This window comes from Mycteria americana, chromosome 17, assembly GCF_035582795.1.
Source record: "Mycteria americana isolate JAX WOST 10 ecotype Jacksonville Zoo and Gardens chromosome 17, USCA_MyAme_1.0, whole genome shotgun sequence".
Lineage (NCBI taxonomy): Eukaryota > Metazoa > Chordata > Aves > Ciconiiformes > Ciconiidae > Mycteria > Mycteria americana.
Genome location: NC_134381.1, coordinates 1,667,805 through 1,683,411, shown reverse-complemented (window position 1 = coordinate 1,683,411; position 15,607 = coordinate 1,667,805). Strand labels below are relative to the sequence as shown.

The 15,607-nt window shown below is 55.3% G+C and overlaps 2 protein-coding genes across 3 annotated transcripts in view; both read left to right on the top strand.

The window, feature by feature from the left end:
- Positions 1-968: 968 nt before the first annotated feature.
- On the top strand, positions 969-6,812 carry AMBP (alpha-1-microglobulin/bikunin precursor). The gene is made up of 10 exons (XM_075519800.1): positions 969-1,076; positions 1,748-1,890; positions 2,160-2,236; positions 2,754-2,867; positions 3,351-3,452; positions 4,024-4,061; positions 4,969-5,047; positions 5,138-5,305; positions 5,479-5,655; positions 6,781-6,812. Exons 1-10 carry the CDS (start codon positions 969-971, stop codon positions 6,810-6,812), a joined length of 1,038 nt encoding a protein of 345 aa, XP_075375915.1.
- A 1,126-nt stretch (positions 6,813-7,938) lies between these two features.
- Positions 7,939-15,607, top strand: part of RABL6 (RAB, member RAS oncogene family like 6) — a 60,790-nt gene continuing 53,121 nt past the window's right edge. The window contains exons 1-2 of one of the 2 annotated variants that reach the window (XM_075519977.1): positions 8,380-8,516; positions 13,027-13,163. Coding sequence is in view for 1 of the 2 variants with exons in the window: in XM_075519976.1 (XP_075376091.1) it covers positions 8,387-8,516 (130 nt within the window). In the remaining variant the exon portion in view is untranslated. Of the gene's footprint in view, positions 8,517-13,026; positions 13,164-15,607 lie in introns of both variants that reach the window. The other variant, XM_075519976.1, reaches the window with a different exon arrangement.

The following is a 15,607-nucleotide window of genomic DNA, read 5'->3' as shown; positions in this document are numbered from 1 at the left end:
TCAGGCTGTCCCTGCCCGGACCACTGCCTCCCCGGCAGCCCCAGCCCACGGTGGCCGGGCAGCACATCCGTCAGTCCTGCGCAAAGGGCCCGTCGGCGGCCCACGGTGGAGAGGAGGGGTGAAAGTCTGGCAGACTCCTGCAAGCGTGCCTCTGGCTCTGGCCCTTCTCTGTAAATATTGGGCCAGGGGCCGACCTGGAGAGGGGCTCCTGCCCTTTGCTCTGTTTGCCGTTTCCCTCGGGCTGTTTGGTTTCAGTTAATCATCCTGTGAAGGCAAACAGTGGTGGGGAGGGACGGCATGCCCTGCGCCTCCCACGCCTGCCGGGCCCAGGGACCCTCGGCCATGGGGTGGGTGACACCCAGCCAGCTCCCAGGCGTTGGCCACCAGCTTGGGACCCCCGGGGAAGGGGGTCCAGAAGGGGAGCAGGCAGCCCAGGCTCTGCTCCCTACAGACACTGGTCAGAGCTACACGGTGTGGGGTGAGCACTGGGGACCCCCTCAGTCCTCTCCTCTCTGCAGGGTCAGGCTGGTCTGCCGGGGCTGGGGGCACCATCAGGCAGGGCTCTTTGCAGGATGCCAAGGCAGGAACATGAATCCCAAGGTAGAATAAAGTTGATGGGCAGGTCCTGTCCCCACGTCTGGGCTGAGCAGTGGAGTAGGAACAGGCGAGCGTGAGGAGCTCAGCCTGGCGCGGTGGGAGGATGCTCATCTCCCCTCCTGCGCCCCACGCCAGCTCTCTGCAAATCCCCACCGCCACCGAGGGCAGCGGTGAGCCCCAGGGCCGCACGGCCGGGGCCGTGCAGGGCCACCAGCTGCCCCACGCCCGCCCCGGCAGGCCCCCCCAGCCAGGCTGGCCAGCCCCGCTGGCTGCGGTCTGAAGGTCACGCTGCTGCGCAGTGGGGACAGCGCAGAGTCCGGGATCCCGTGGGTGCGCTGGGGCTCAGCAGCACTCCGAAGCCACCAGCCACGATGTTTTGGGGTCTCCTTTCCCTCCTCCTCTTTGCCGTGGCCAGCGGGACGCCCGTCAGGGACCAGGATGAGGATATCCAAGTGCAGGAGAATTTTGAGGCTGAGCGGGTAACAGCGGCTTGCGGTCCCTTAATTCTGGGGGCAGAAGGGATGGGGGAAAGCTTTATTTCATTTTCCTCTAGAAAGGAGGGAGATATTACCCATGCCCACACCAGGTGTGGGACAGGCATTGGCAGCGTGGCCCTCGCAGGGTGCTGGTCAGGAGGTGCCACCCCACCAGCACTGGCCTTTTGGGATGGCCTCACCCCAGCAAACACCTCGGCAGGGTGGCTGGAGCCTGAGCAGCCGGGGCAGATGAATCCCATGAGACGTCTGTTGATCTGCCCAGCCTAAGAGGTGTGGGCAGGGCCCGCAGACAGCCCCAGCGCGCAGGGTCTGTGCGGGATGCAGAGTGCCTGGGAGATCTGCAGCCAGTCCTGTCCCCTGCCAGGCTCTGCACAGCCCCACATGTGTGCCTGGGTCTGGACTCCCCCGGGACACATGGTGGGATGCCAGCCTGATGGCTCCGGCCCTGCCTGGCGGTCAGGGGACCCTGGAAAATCCTGCTCGATGTTGATCCGCTTCCCAAATCCTGTGGCAGCTCTGGCCTTGGCACCCTGTACCATTGCCCCGCAGTTGCTTTCTTCGCCACGAATATTTCAGCTCTGCAGAAAACCAGGAGATGCCCCACCTTGGTGGAGAGGGCTCGTGGCGGAGATGGCCCTTTCTTCTCCCCGCAGATGTATGGAAAGTGGTACGACATCGCCATCGGCACAACCTGCAAATGGATGAAGAACTACAAGGAGAAGTTCAGCATGGGCATGCTGATCCTGGGCCCTGGCCCCAGCGCTGACCAGATCAGCACTGCCAGCACCAGGCTGCGGTATGGGGCACTGACGTGGGTGCTCGAGCCTCCCCCAAAGCCACCCCACCCAGGGGTGCTGCGTCTCCCAGGGGCTGGGACAAGACACGGGGGTTGCTTGCTCTGGCTGGCATCAGAGCCCTGAGGAGGGGCTGGATTGGGCTCAAATTCCCAATGCCTTGGGCAGGGGGATTTTGGGGGTCCCATGCCATGGCCTCGGTGCCCCAGACAAGGTTTTTGTGCAATAACCAGGAAAAATTATCACTTCAAGCACTTCCTCCTCCCTCCAGGCAAGGTGACTGCACACACATCTCAGGAGAATACCAGAAAACCAGCACCCCTGGCAAATACACCTACTATAACCCCAGTAAGTTGGGCTCGCTGCCCATCTGCTCGGCGCCGAGAGCTGCGGTGTGGCTGGGTGATGGGAACCAGGGCTGGGCACTGCTGGGGAAGGGGTTCAGAAGAGCAGGGCTCAGAAGCCACTCCACAGTTTGGGTCATTTTCAGCCAAAGTATGGAGTGAAGGTGGGGGAACGAGGCTGTTTCAGCACTGTCCCTGCATAGGCACGGGACTATGAGATGTTCCAGCAGATCCCTCCTTTCCCCAAGGTCCCAAGCTGGGGCAGGCTCCCATCAGCCATGTTTCAGGAGCGTTGGTGGTGTCTCAGTTGTCCACAACCCTTAGTTTTCAATCCACTCGAATAAGAAGAGGCTGGTGAGCCTAAAGGGAGTCAGGGTTTTATCAGGGTCTGCTTCCCAAAAATCAGCCAATTTCTTGAATTAGCTGCCTGATTTCAGCCCCCAGTTCTGGGGCTGTCTTACACTGCCCCATTTCTCCCTGAGGGGCAGGAATGATGTTCCCTGTGTCTCTGTCTCACCCAGAATGGGACGTGTCTATCCAGTCCTACGTGCTCCGCACCAACTACGAAGAATATGCTGTCATTCTGATGAAGAAGAAAAGTAGTTTTGGCCCAAGCACCACCCTGAAGCTGTACGGTACGTCTGGCTACAACACTTGTGGGCAAGCAGGCTCTGGGGTGGGCCAATGCAGCTCAGAAACACCACCTAAGAGTCCCTTGGCCTTGAGGGACCTGACCATGGCTTTGGAAGTGGTGCCTTGGACCAGCTCGTCTTTGGCACCACAGAGGTTGAGTCTTATGGCTCAGCTTAAAGCCACATCACACAATGAACATCCAAACCAGCCTGTTGTTTGAGATGAAGGTGGCAATATCTGCTTGGAAGAAACCCAGGCCCTGAAGAGGCAGGAAATGCAGTCTTTCATGATTGAGAGATGTTAAAACCACTTTGTCCAAGACCTTGGTCAAAGCTGGTCAAGAATAATGGAGAAGAGGTTGGGTAGGACCAGGAGGCTGGTACTGGGCCTGCCTGCAGCTGCCTGAGCTCTGTGGGTCGGTGGGTGGTCTGCATGCAGCCCCCCTCCCACACCAACCCCGCTCACAGCCTTGCTCCCTTGCCCAGGAAGGAGCCCGGAGCTGCGGGAGGACCTCATTGAGGCTTTCCAGCAGCTGGCTCTGGAGATGGGCATCCCTGCGGACTCCATCTTCATCCTGGCCAACAGAGGTAACCCACCACAAGGCATGCACCTCTCCACTGCCTGTCCCCCTGGCATGCCGGTGCACTGGGGCTGCTCCTTCTTGGTGTGCGAGGCTGGGGAGAAGGGGGGACGGTCAGGATGGAGGGAGGAGAGGCAAAGGCTTTGGTAGGATGGACTGGGAAGGAGACAAGGCCACGTATCAGTCAGGCTTCCACCAGCTTCCAGTCAGTGGGGTCTTTGCTGGGCTGTCAGGTCAATGCACCCCACAACACTGTGCTGGGACGAGGGGGCAGGACACCCAGGGACACTCACAACTGCTCCCCATGGCTGGGTGCTCCCAGGACCTGAGGAGCTCCTTGCTCAGCCCACGGGCCAGAAAGTGCTAGCATGATGGAGGTGGGTGTGGGGACTGTAGGATGATGCTCCTGCGAGTGGGAGGTGGAAAGCAGCAAGAGGGGAAGAACGCTGGGGTGAAACTGGGTGGGCGTCCCCTTCCCCGAGGTCCTGCGTGTGCATGGTGCAGGACCACGGTGAGATGAGTTTGTCAGACACCACCCCTCTCACGTTGCTGATCTTCTCTCCTGTCATCTGGGCCAGGTGAATGCGTCCCCCAGGAGACTGCGACTGCCCCCCAGGTGAGTGGTCCAGCCAGGACCTCCTGAGATGGATCAAGGCTGGGGACATCCCCTCCAAGCCAAACCTACTGGAGACCTGGTGTCCGGGGACCAGGCTCCATGGGCAGAACATGTGGTTTGGGCAGCGTGCCCTGAGTGCCCTGGGAGATGCTCTTTCATCTCCACTGATGGGCTTTGCCTATGAGGACGGGGGCACAGACAGGCGCAGGCTGCAGGGTGAGGGTCCCAGGGGCCAGGTGAGCACGAGGCCTCGTTTCCAAGTGGGAGGCAACGGCCCTTTCCTACTCTGATTTTTTTCACGGGGTGAAAGTTGTCACACGTGGAGCCTAGTGTCTCCTTGCTCCTTGCCTGCTTGTGGGTCCCCAGCCAGGCAGTGGACTCCCCGTCCAGGGATGAGGAGACAGCTCAGCACCCCACTGATCCTTTGGCTACAGTCACCCAGCACCTCCCCATCTCACAGGGTTGAGTTTAGAAGGATTTTCAAGAGGGAATGGGACTTTCATAGGAGAAGCAGCCCAGCTGACTTGAGAGCAGGTGACACATCTGGAGGGCACACCACCCTGTGTCAGCGAGAGGAGAGACATGTCCCCAGCCCAGCACAGGGCATGACTGGGGCACTTTGGGTGTCTTTATCCAAAATACACGATCCTGGCATCCACGCAGGATGTGCATAGGGTTGGGAAGACCATGAGGTGTGGAGGGATCACAGCCTGTTGACCCAAGATCAATGACTGGAGATGTGCTGGGAGCACCGAGAAGGGTTGGAGCCTGCACGGGCTGCAGCACCCAGCAGTGCTGCCCCTGACATAGCCCATCCCGGGGGCAGCGGGGGCCCGGGGGCAATGGGGTGGGCAGCAGGTCCCACAGGCAGGGGCTGACAGCAGCTCTGTGCTTCCTTCCCATGCAGAGGGCACGGAGAGCAGTCCTGCCCCCCGAGGAGGGCTCGGCCGCAGGACCCCTGCCCCCTTACATCGGCAATAAGGAAGGTACGTCCCCAGGGAGGGGGGCTGCATCAGGTGTCCCCCTGCCCTGCATCCCCGTTTGCCTGTGACAGCCCATGCCACACTCGTCCGCAGACTCGTGCCGGCTGAGCCGGGACCCTGGGCCCTGCAGCGGGATGCTCTCCCGCTTCTTCTACAACTCCTCCTCCATGGCCTGCGAAACTTTCCTCTACGGCGGCTGTCTGGGCAACGGCAACAACTTCTACTCAGAGAAGGAGTGCCTGCAGGCGTGCCGGACGGAGGGTGAGCAGGGCAACCAGGAGACATCTCGGCAGGGCGAGGGCACGGGAGGTGCCTTTCCTGGGGCATCGGAGGGGATCTGAGAGTGGCCTCGCGCCCCACGTGTCGGACATCCATGTGGGAGGTGTGGGTGGCCCTGAATCCCCTGCCCTCAGAGCAGCCCCCTGTCCCCGCAGCTGCCTGCAGGCTGCCCATCGTCCAGGGTCCCTGCCAGAAGCCGGTGACGCGCTGGGCCTTCGACGCGGCCCAGGGCAAGTGCATCACGTTCAGCTACGGAGGCTGCAAAGGCAACGGGAACCAGTTCTACTCGGAGAAGGAGTGCAAGGAGTACTGCGGGGCTCCTCCGCTGGCAGGTACCCCCACCCTGCCCGCACCCTGCCCGCACCGCACTGTGCCGTGCCGAGGGAGGTGGGACAGCAGCCTGCACCATCTCCTGTCCTGCTCTGGGCTGGGTCTGGGTGTGCTGGGTCTGCCTGGGGTGGGGAGAGGGCTCTCCTGGATCTGGGATGGGTCTTGGGATGGGTCTGTCCCGGATCTGGATGGGTTCAGGATGGGTCTATCCTGGGTCTGGGATAAGCCTGGGATGGGTTTGTCATGGGTCCAGGACGGGTCTGAGATGGGTCTGGGATGGTTTTGTGCTGTGCCTGGGATGGGTCTGTTCTGGGTTGAGGACTCTGACGGACTGAGGAATATGGTCATTAATCTACAGACAGTATCGCACAGCGGGGTACATATAGGCTGCAGACATACTGAGGCCATGACTGAACTTCAAAATGGTCTTGACAAAAGGGGGAACAGCCCCGAGCAGGCTGGGGTGCAGTGGGGAGCAGTGGAGGCAACAGCCCCCGGGCAGGGGATGCCAGTGAGGGAAGAGTAGCTGAAAGATTTGTGGGGGGGGAGGGGTGTAGGGACCCTGACCCCAAATAAGGACCAAACTGGGGTCCCCGATGGGGGTGTACCCTCCGTGCGACGCCTGCCAGACCCTCCAGCTCTAGTCAGTGCAGGGGTTTCCATATTGAACCTCCTGGGGAGACACAATGGGCACCGCTCAGCCCTTGGGTGAATGGACAAGCAGGTTTTCAGGAGCATGGCAGGGGAAATCTTCCCACAGAGGGGTGAGCTCAGGGATCTTCAACCACAGCCAGCCCTGGGCGAGCCTGCTCCCAGTGGGGCAGGAGCTAGGGGCTTACTGTGCACCCACAGATGGGAGATGGGGCCAGAGTAACGTGTCTTAGGGCAGAGCCCATCTTTTATTATCCCTGTCACCAATATAAAGTGCATTAATGCCACCATGGCGGGTGGTGGGACCCAAAGTGACGTCCCAGGACAGCACAGGGGTGCACAGAGGGTCTAGACCGCTTCCCCCCATCACTGATGGCAGGGACAAAGTGGGAAGCAGCAACCATTGCCATCTATCTGCGGGGTGGGGAGGGGGTCTGTGGGTCTGTCCATCACCCCACGCGTCTCTCCACTTGCAGAGGACGAGGAGTTTCTGCATCTGTCAAACTGACGCGGGTGGAGGACGAGCTGCCAGCACCCAGCACCTGGGCCCCGCAGGAGGGTGCCGGCAGCTGCCGGCAGCACAGGAGATGCCTCCAGAAGTAAATGTCTCTAATGTGATCAACGAGCCCAGCGCCCGTCCTTGAGCTGGTGTGGAGCAGGGCAGGGGGTCCATGAGGGGCAGGGGATGCTCTGGGATCCTCGCTGACCTCCCTGTTGGGGTGTCCCCCCCCTTTGCAGGGCTGCTGGGTGCTCCCCACTGAGTCTCTGCCCCTTCCTCGGCCCACTGCCCTCTGCCCACATGGTGCTGGGGTGGCCAGCCGGGGCACCGATGGGCTCAGGGCGTCCTGCTGGGTGGGGTTCGGCCCCCCCCTTTCTCAGGGGATGGTGATGGGCAGCTGGGAGGGGGTTTGCAAGGGGGTTTGCAAGGGGGAGAATGGGTGCCTGTTCCTCCCTAAAGGTGAATAGTTGCTGTTGCATCGTGGTCATGGTGGGACTGGGGAGGCCCGGTCATGGGCTGGGATAGGGATGATGGGGAGGGATGACGATCATGGGGGGGTTACATGGGGTTTACAGCAAGGGATTTCGGGGTGTCAGAGGGGACCCTGAGGGGTCACAGGAGAGAACTATGGGGTTGTGAGGGTCACAGGGAGAAAATGGGGTTGTCACAGGAGGGGATTACAGGGGTTATGGGGATCACAGGGGCTGTGGGGTCCCAGGGGGAGATTAGAAGTGTTTTGGGGGACGGGTCCCAGGGATGCTGGGGTGGCCCCAGGAGGGGTTTATAGGGGTTATAGGGGCCACGAGGCAGCTGTGGAGGTCCCAGGAGGGAGCTGCAGGGTTTATGGGGGTCATGGGTGGGGGGCTATGAAGCTCACGGGGGGGATTGCGAAGGTCTTGGGGGAGCCCTGGGGGGCTATGGGGGTCCCAGGAGGGGGTTACGGGGGTCACACGAGGGGACTGCGGGGGTCTTGGAAGGGTTGGGCTACAGTTGGCCTTGGGGGGGGGGTCACAGGGGTTCCGGGGGTCGGGCCCCGGCCCCGCGGGCCCAGGACACGCGAGGGCCACGCCGCCGGCCGCGCTCCGCGCCCTGTTGGCCCCTGCCAGCCGCCGTAACCGGCGCCGCGCGCGCCCCGTCCCCCGGCGGCGAGGCGGAAGAGGCAAGATGGCGGCGGCGGCGGGAGCCCCGTGCCGCCTCCGCTCCCCGCGCCCGGCCCCGAGCGGCGGCGCCCGGCGGGGCTGAGCCGCCGCCCCGGCCCCACCGCCCCCTTCCCCCCGCGCCGCCCCAGCCCCGGGCCATGCCCGGGTAGCGCCCCCTCCCCGGCACACGGCGGGGCCCCGGCTGAGGCCCCTCCCCGCCGCGGCGGGCCGGGCCGGGCCGGGCCGAGCCGAGCCCGCACACCTCCGCCCTGCCGAGCCCGGGAGGCCCCTCATGGCCGGGCCGGCCCTGCCCCAGCCCTGATCTACCCGCGCCCCCCCGAGCCGAGGCCTCCCCCTGTGCCCCCCCCGGGGCCGTCCTGCCCCTGAGCCCCGCAGCAGCAGCCCTTTTCCCGGAGGCGGCGGCGCAGGTGTGGGACCAGAAAGATGTTCTCGGCCCTGAAGAAGCTGGTGGGCTCGGACCAGACGCCCGTCAGAGACAAGAACATCCCTGCGGGGCTGCAGTCCATGAACCAGGCTCTGCAGAGGAGGTTTGCCAAGGGAGTCCAGTACAACAGTGAGTCGGAGCCCAGCGTCGGGGGGTCTGTCGGGGGCACGGCCAACCCCGGGCGGGAGGCAAGGGCGTCGGTCCGTCCCGCCTGATACCCCGTAGCGTGCGCAGGGCCCCTGGTGGGCCTGTGAAGTGCATGTGCTTCCCTTGTGCGTGGTGGTGCTTTTGCCAGCATTCGCCCAAAGCCAAGTTTGCAATTAAATGTTAGAGCTTGCGGAAGCGTGGGAGGAGGAAGGGATGGGAAACTTTTATCTTTCTGTGCGGGACTTGGGAACCTGGAGTGCAGCAGTGTCCCCAGTCAGCAGATGTCCTGAACGGCTGCCTGCTTTCCACTGACTGTGGCACAAGAGAGAGTTCCTTGTAAATCAATTTTTATCAGTTAAAGCATCAAGAGAGTAACTCCCCTGAGTGTGCGGGTGACCTTCCCTGCAGCCCAGGATAATGGTATTTATAATTAAGCTCTAGTGGGTGTATGACAAGGATCTATTAAAAAGCTCTGCCCTGCCAGGCTTTAATAAAAGGTGAGTGATGTATGCCTTTACGTGCCCTTGGTACATAATTTCATTCTGACTATCTTTTCTGCAACTGATATGTTGCTCTTTTCTCAGGGAATGTTTTCAGAATTTTTTTCCTTTTATTGTTGAGGTTTAGGGTTGCGTTTTTCCCTTGAAGCTGAGTAAAGGTTATTTCTATTATAATGTTTCAGGAGGGCACTGCAAGTATGTGAAATACGTCCCAAAGCAACAATTGTGAGATGGGGACGGTAGTTATGTCATCCTTGCTGAAAATAGAGATGGTACCAGAGAGCACTGCGAGTATCAGCTCGTCTGTGTGCATCCAGGCAGGCAGTGAAGTCAGATTGCAGAAGGCTGAGAGATTTGCAGTTGGGAAAGAGACTGATTTGTAAACGTGGCACTGAATAATTTCTGTAAAGCCACACGTGTTGGAGGAATAGAGTTTATGTTGGATCTTAATCTGAAACAGAACATGAAGGGAGAGGTTAGCACTTTGGGGTTTGGGGCTTTTTTTGCTTTGTTTAGTATTATCACTATTGACTGTGCTTTTGAACTGATATGTTTTGAAGCTCTCTGCTTTACTAGGGAGAGCATTTGGTGCCTTTATCCATAGCACATCTGTTAGATATGCCAGTAGTGCTTAATTTAGAAAATTAGTGTCTTAGCAAGCAGTCGTGAATGTGAACAGAAGCACAGTGTTGTTAAGAGATTTGGTTTCCAGTGAAAGACAGGGGGTGAGGATGAAACTGTTGTGCCTTGGAATACAACGCTGCATCGTTAAACGCGTACCTGGAGATCTGCTAGTTAAAGACTATCGATCTGTGCAGAGACTTCGTGCAGCCCACAGACCAGAAAACATCCACGTGTTTCAGTGGTACATGTCTGAGACCAGGTAGCTAACACCAGCTTGTGAATTATGTAAGAGAAAGGAGTTGACTTTTCAGAGAGGGAATGTTTGTGGTGCGGACAGTACGGATCAGCTGCATCCTGCTGGCACAGCAGTCGGCGGGGACAACTCTTTGTTACGTGTTCACTAGCTGCATTGTCAATGAACCTGTGTGGATGTGTACCTGCTTGCCATTAATACAGCAAGGCCAAAAATGCCAACAGCTGAGCTACCAACTGTAGCTTTGCTGCTTTTTGTCTCGTTACCGAAAGCCTCGGGAAAGCTTTTTGGTTTGTGCCCTGTTTTATCAGGATTTGTGTTCTAGTTCCTGCTTTCATATCTGGAATAAAACTGCAGCTTTCTGTCGCTGCTTTAAGGGAAGCTTTCCAATCTCCATAGTAACTCTTCCCAGGGTCTCTTTATATATTATTTATAGGAGATACAGGCAGGCTTACAAAAGGGCTTCCAAGTACCCTACATAGCCATGGCGCTGGATAGATGGGGTTAGGTTCCAGCACGGTGAGGTTATGGTCTCAGTTGAAGGTGGGCTGTGAATGAAAGTCATTACAAGGGCCATTGCTCAGGAAGGGCAGAGCTGCAAATCCCATGCATTGCCAATGCTCCTTTCTTAGCAAATATATGACATTCAGCAGAGGAGTGCAAAATGTGTTTTTAACACACGCAGACCTTTAAAACTCCTCCATTCCCCTGGAGTTGCCTGGACCTAAACCAAAGGGTGCTGTGATGACTGTTTTTACAGAAACATTTCCTTGCTTTCATAGACCGTTACTGATCGTGAACTGAAGCCTATTTCCTTCCCAGAAATACATTTAGTGTGCTGAGAATGCCTTTTGAGTTGCTTGCTGATAAAGTGGGCAGCAAATGGCCGGGACATGGGCCTTATCACCTGGCTCTTGGTGTCTCTCTGCGGGGGTCAGAACAGGCCATGCTGTGCCAGCCTTCACGGCTGTCAAGTACATTTTGTAACCAGGCAGCCCCCCCCCCCCCGTTTGAGGTGATACTGAAGATTGTGCGGTGTGCTAGTGACACTGAGAATTAACAAGCACTGGATAGTATGCACCTCTAAGTTGAACCGAAATGATTTGTTCTGATGGTCTCTCTCCCACTCAGTTAACTTATCAAAAGGAAGAGTGTTGCAGGGTGGGTAGCTTTAGATTTCTAATGAAATGAGAGCAAAGGCCAGTATTAGCCCTCAGCAGCAGTCACTTCCTCTGTATGGGACATCCTATTTCAAAAGAAAGGCATTTTCATACTGCATTCCCAGCACACACACTCCTTATTTGCTCTCTTTATCATCTGCACGGAGCTCCTGTGTTTTACATACTGTGGCCCAAATAACACCAGTGTTCCCTGAGCCCTATGGGAATTACAGAGATGAAAATGATGTGGATCTGTACCATATATGTAATGGCTCAGATGTTTATTGGAGATCACGGTTCCAAGTACGGGGAACCAATCTTTGTAAAAACTTGCTCTTTTTTCCCTGCTTGGGATAGCCTGAACTTGGATCAGGTCTGCTGCATCTCCATTCGGATAGCTGTGCTGGCCGAGGGAGGGTAGCACAGGCCAGAGCACGCAGGCTCAGTGGAGAGAGTGTGAGGTGGATCTCATTCCTTTGGCAGTGGTGCTTGTTGAAACAAATTACGTGACAAAGTACAGAAGGAAGTACCAGCACCAGGTTGCTCAAATGTGAAAGTTTATGTAAGGCAATGATGGGCAAACAAGGGTGAAATGAGCGGTTTGGCTGGGTTGCACTGGCAAGAGTTATCCACTGATGATCAGTGACAGGAGCAAAGGACGTGGAAGCGCTAAAGGTTCAGATCCATCCGTCCTGTTGCCCAGAACACTGTACGCCTTCTGCTCTGGGCTTTATTCTTAATGCTGCATCCAGTGTGCACACCACCCGAGAAACCCCACCGCTGTGTGTGCCTGGGGCATGGGCGGCTCTCCTCCTGGTGAGCTGCAGGCCTGCCCTCAACAGTCACCAGTGCTGAAATACCAAAGTCAGTAGCACCAAGAATTCCCCCCAGTCCCTCCTCTTATTAATTTTCTGCCTAAAACGTCTTTAAAAGACAAAACTTAATTAATACTGTGTATCCTTTTGGTAATCATTATAGTCGTTACTTCTTTTGTGTTGTTTTAGAGTAGCAGTTCCTAGACTCTGATCATAGTTTTAAGTGTTTTCATTCAGCGCTGCTCCCAAAAGAAAGGCTTCCCCTCTTCCTGCTGCTTCCCGCCTTCTCATGTTTTCTGCTACTGCTGACGCAGGTGTTTGTGCAACTTGTGGCAAACCTGCTTTGACTGCTGTCTGGCCTGTTTCCCCCAGAGGTGTGCTTGGGGGTGTCTGCAGATCAGGTGTGCTTCTTTTGGCAGCAGAACCAGCTTAAAGCATTTGAATTGCAGCCTTGTAGTCACAGTCCCAAAGACCTTAATGAGGGCAAGGTTATGACCCTCCATATGGGGATTACTACCAGAGAAGTTCGGGGATCTTTGTTGCAGGGTCTGAGATCCTTAGCTGCTGCAGTGTCCTGGAGGAATATGGGCAGAGGTGGGAGTTCCAGATTTCTAGTTCTGAGTTGGTCTGAGACCTGCTCTCTGGGCCTGTATCTTCACTGCTCTACTTCCATTTCCCCATCTGGAGAATGGAGATTCCTCTGTTTTTCCTGATGCAGTGACAATATGAATAAAGTGATTTGTTTAGCTTTTTCCTCACATCTTGATCCATTCCCCATCCCTACCCTTCTTCCCACAGATAATTCTCCTGTCTTTGCTACAAACCTATGGCTGTTTGCAGTAAGTACTGATTTAACTTAAAATCAAAATAAGGCAGCAATTGTTACTGTCTCGTAGGTACCAGTACTAACCTCACCCATAATTACTGGTCCTCTTTCCACATTCAGACACAGCCCAGGCCTGTGATGCACCTGCCTGGCTGTGCCCTGAAGCTCACTCAACTCTTCCTGCCTTGCAGATGGCTGTCATTGAGTACACCTGCTCCAGCCAAAGTCCCAAATACAGATTTTGTTTTGCTAAAAATTATTTACATCACCTGCCTTCTTCCTGTTCTGTTTTTAAAGACTTTTTCTTTCTTCAGGAAAAAAGTCAGTGAAAACTCATGCACTATGTAGGAGGAAAGAGATCCTAACATGGAGAGTGCTGAAGCTGGAAAGGGCCGTTGGACCTGTTCAAACTGAGCATGTGGTGCCACGAGCACCCTACGTTGATCTAAATGTGAGCTGCTCAGGGGTGGGGGTGATCTTCTTGCTGCTCCTACTGCCCATGCAGCTGGGCACTTGAGCTAGAGAGGAAAACTGAAAAGGAATAATTTCAGGGTTAGTTTTCAGCCAGTTCAGTTCCTTGATCCAACTCAATCTGTAGCTGCGTAAATTATGCTGTTGGCACTAGGAAAGCCCTGGGGCAGGTAAGATTGCCCCTTCTGGGGAGAGCTCACAGTCAAGGCGCCTGGGAGTGATCCTGAAAGTGCAGCTTGAGAGCAGCCTGACTATTTAAGGAGGGGTCTATTTGTCCCTTAAAACTCACTGTTAAAGTATCTCATGCTGTACTTCACAGGGGAGTATTAATTTTAAAATGGCTCTCTAAGGTAGACAGTGAGAACATTTAGAAAGGCTTGGGTTTTAAAGGGGACAAATGGGCATTCTGTTATGCCATGGACTTGCTGCGTTAATTAAGAAAAATTGAAGGAATCCTCCATTGATTGTTACACCATCTGTAAGCAGGAAACAGAATCACACACAGGGCGATAGGAAATGCAGGGAAGTTTGTTGTCTCTGCAGAGATGCTCTGGGACCTGTAAGTGAAGTCAGCCTATAAATACTATGTTCATTTTTGCCTTTATTATCCTTTTACTATTTTAATAAGTAACTTCATAGAAGAATAAACAGCATTACCTCTCGGTGTAGAACAACAAAAGCGCAGTGGAACAGTAGCATGAAATTTCACCAGACAAAACTTTTCCACAGACTTTGTCTATGTTGTCTGTTTTACCTTAAAGTTTGCCTCTTAAACTTTTCTCTGAAATGCCTGCAATAACTCCTGAGTTACAACAGAAGGCAGCCTTCAGTCTGAGATTTCCTTGCCCAAATGATGATGTACAACCTAATGCTAATCACCTGAATCTGCCATTAGATGTCTCCAAGTGGCCCATTTTCTGGGGGATAATAGCTCCTATTCAAAACACAAGCATAAAAATTCTGTTCAAGTCAGCTTACATTTCTCAATAGCCTTGTCCTTGTGGTTGCCACTTAAAACAAGGATGGTATTTAAAAAAAAAAAAAATCCCATAACAGAAAATTGTAACAGAAAATTTAGAAAACAACACATACTGTTTTCAGAAAGAACAAGGTAACATTAGGGTAGACTCTGGAAAGTTTGTGATATTAATTGCTACAGAAGTTACTTTGCTAGGTTGTGTACAGTTTATGATATTTTGGACACTTCCTTGGAGGATTTGAGTGAGTTTCTGCATTGATTGACTTCCCTTGCTGTGGATCCAAGCACATGTGCACAGGCACGTGGTGGTAGATCAGCTGAGTGGCCTCAGCCGCTGGGTGTGAGGCCAGTCGGTGGAAGTGGAGCTGTTGTGCCTTTACCCGAGACTGCAGTTTCTGAGAATGCCTTTGCTGAGTGCCATCAGTACACCTGCACCTAAAACCAGCTAAGGGTTGGCTCCTGTGGTAGAGAGACTGTCCCTCTGCCGCACGGAGGACCCACAGAGATTCAGTTTCTCTTGGTTTTATTTCACTGTTTAAGTGAGTTTGTGTCCCCAAAGGGGCATGATTGTTTTGCTTCAGTTTAGCTTGTTTCTAATGCATGTAAGATAGACTGATTTTGATTTAATTTGAATCAAACTGTGGCCATCAACAGAGGCAGTTTGGTGAATTTGTCAGAGGTGGTTTAAGATAGACCCCTGTGAATGTAAACTACCTTGCCCCTTGTCCCTGCCAAGGATTGCCTCCTCACCTGAGACCACCTGGGCTGTGAGCTGGAGCAGCTGAGGAGCAATACACAGTCTTGTTCTGCTTCCCCTGGAAAAGCGGATGCTGCCCCAGTGCAAGAAAGTTGGGGATAGCTGAGAGTGATGACAGCTTAACTCTGTGGTGATGTTCACCAGGAGCTGCCTCTCAGCTCCCCCAACACCATCCCAGAAGAACGGTCTCACCAGTGCCAGGGCTCAGAGTCACACCCCTGGGGGATGTAGGGAGCAGCACCCTGCCTGACCCTGGACCACACAGGACCCTGCCTGATCCGCTCAGCTGAGAACCGGTCCTTGAGCTTTTAGTGGGCAGCTGGGTCTAGGAAGTGAGTAGGAGGCTGAGGGGAGACCTCATCACTCTACAACTCCCTGAAAGGAGGTTGTAGCAAGGTGGGGGTCGGTCTCTTCTCCCAAGTAACAAGCGATAGGACAAGAGGAGATGGCTTCAAGTTGCACCAGGGGAGGTTTAGATTGGGTATTAGGAAAAATTTCTTCACCGAAAGGGTTGTCAAGCATCGGAACAGGCTGCCCAGGGAAGTGGCTGACTCACCATCCCTGGAGGTATTTAAAAGACGTGTAGATGTAGTGCTTAGGGACATGGTGTAGTGGTGGACTTGGCAGTGCTGGGTTAGCGGTTGGACTGATGATCTTAAAGGTCTTTTCCAACCTAAATGATTCTATG

Bases quoted from the DNA above. Each gene is read 5' to 3' on its own strand.
- AMBP (XM_075519800.1), top strand. From the start codon at position 969: ATGTTTTGGGGTCTCCTTTCCCTCCTCCTCTTTGCCGTGGCCAGCGGG. The intron at 5,048-5,137 runs GTACGTCCCCAG...ACTCGTCCGCAG, and splicing joins TTACATCGGCAATAAGGAAG to ACTCGTGCCGGCTGAGCCGG. The intron at 5,656-6,780 runs GTACCCCCACCC...CTCCACTTGCAG, and splicing joins CGGGGCTCCTCCGCTGGCAG to AGGACGAGGAGTTTCTGCAT.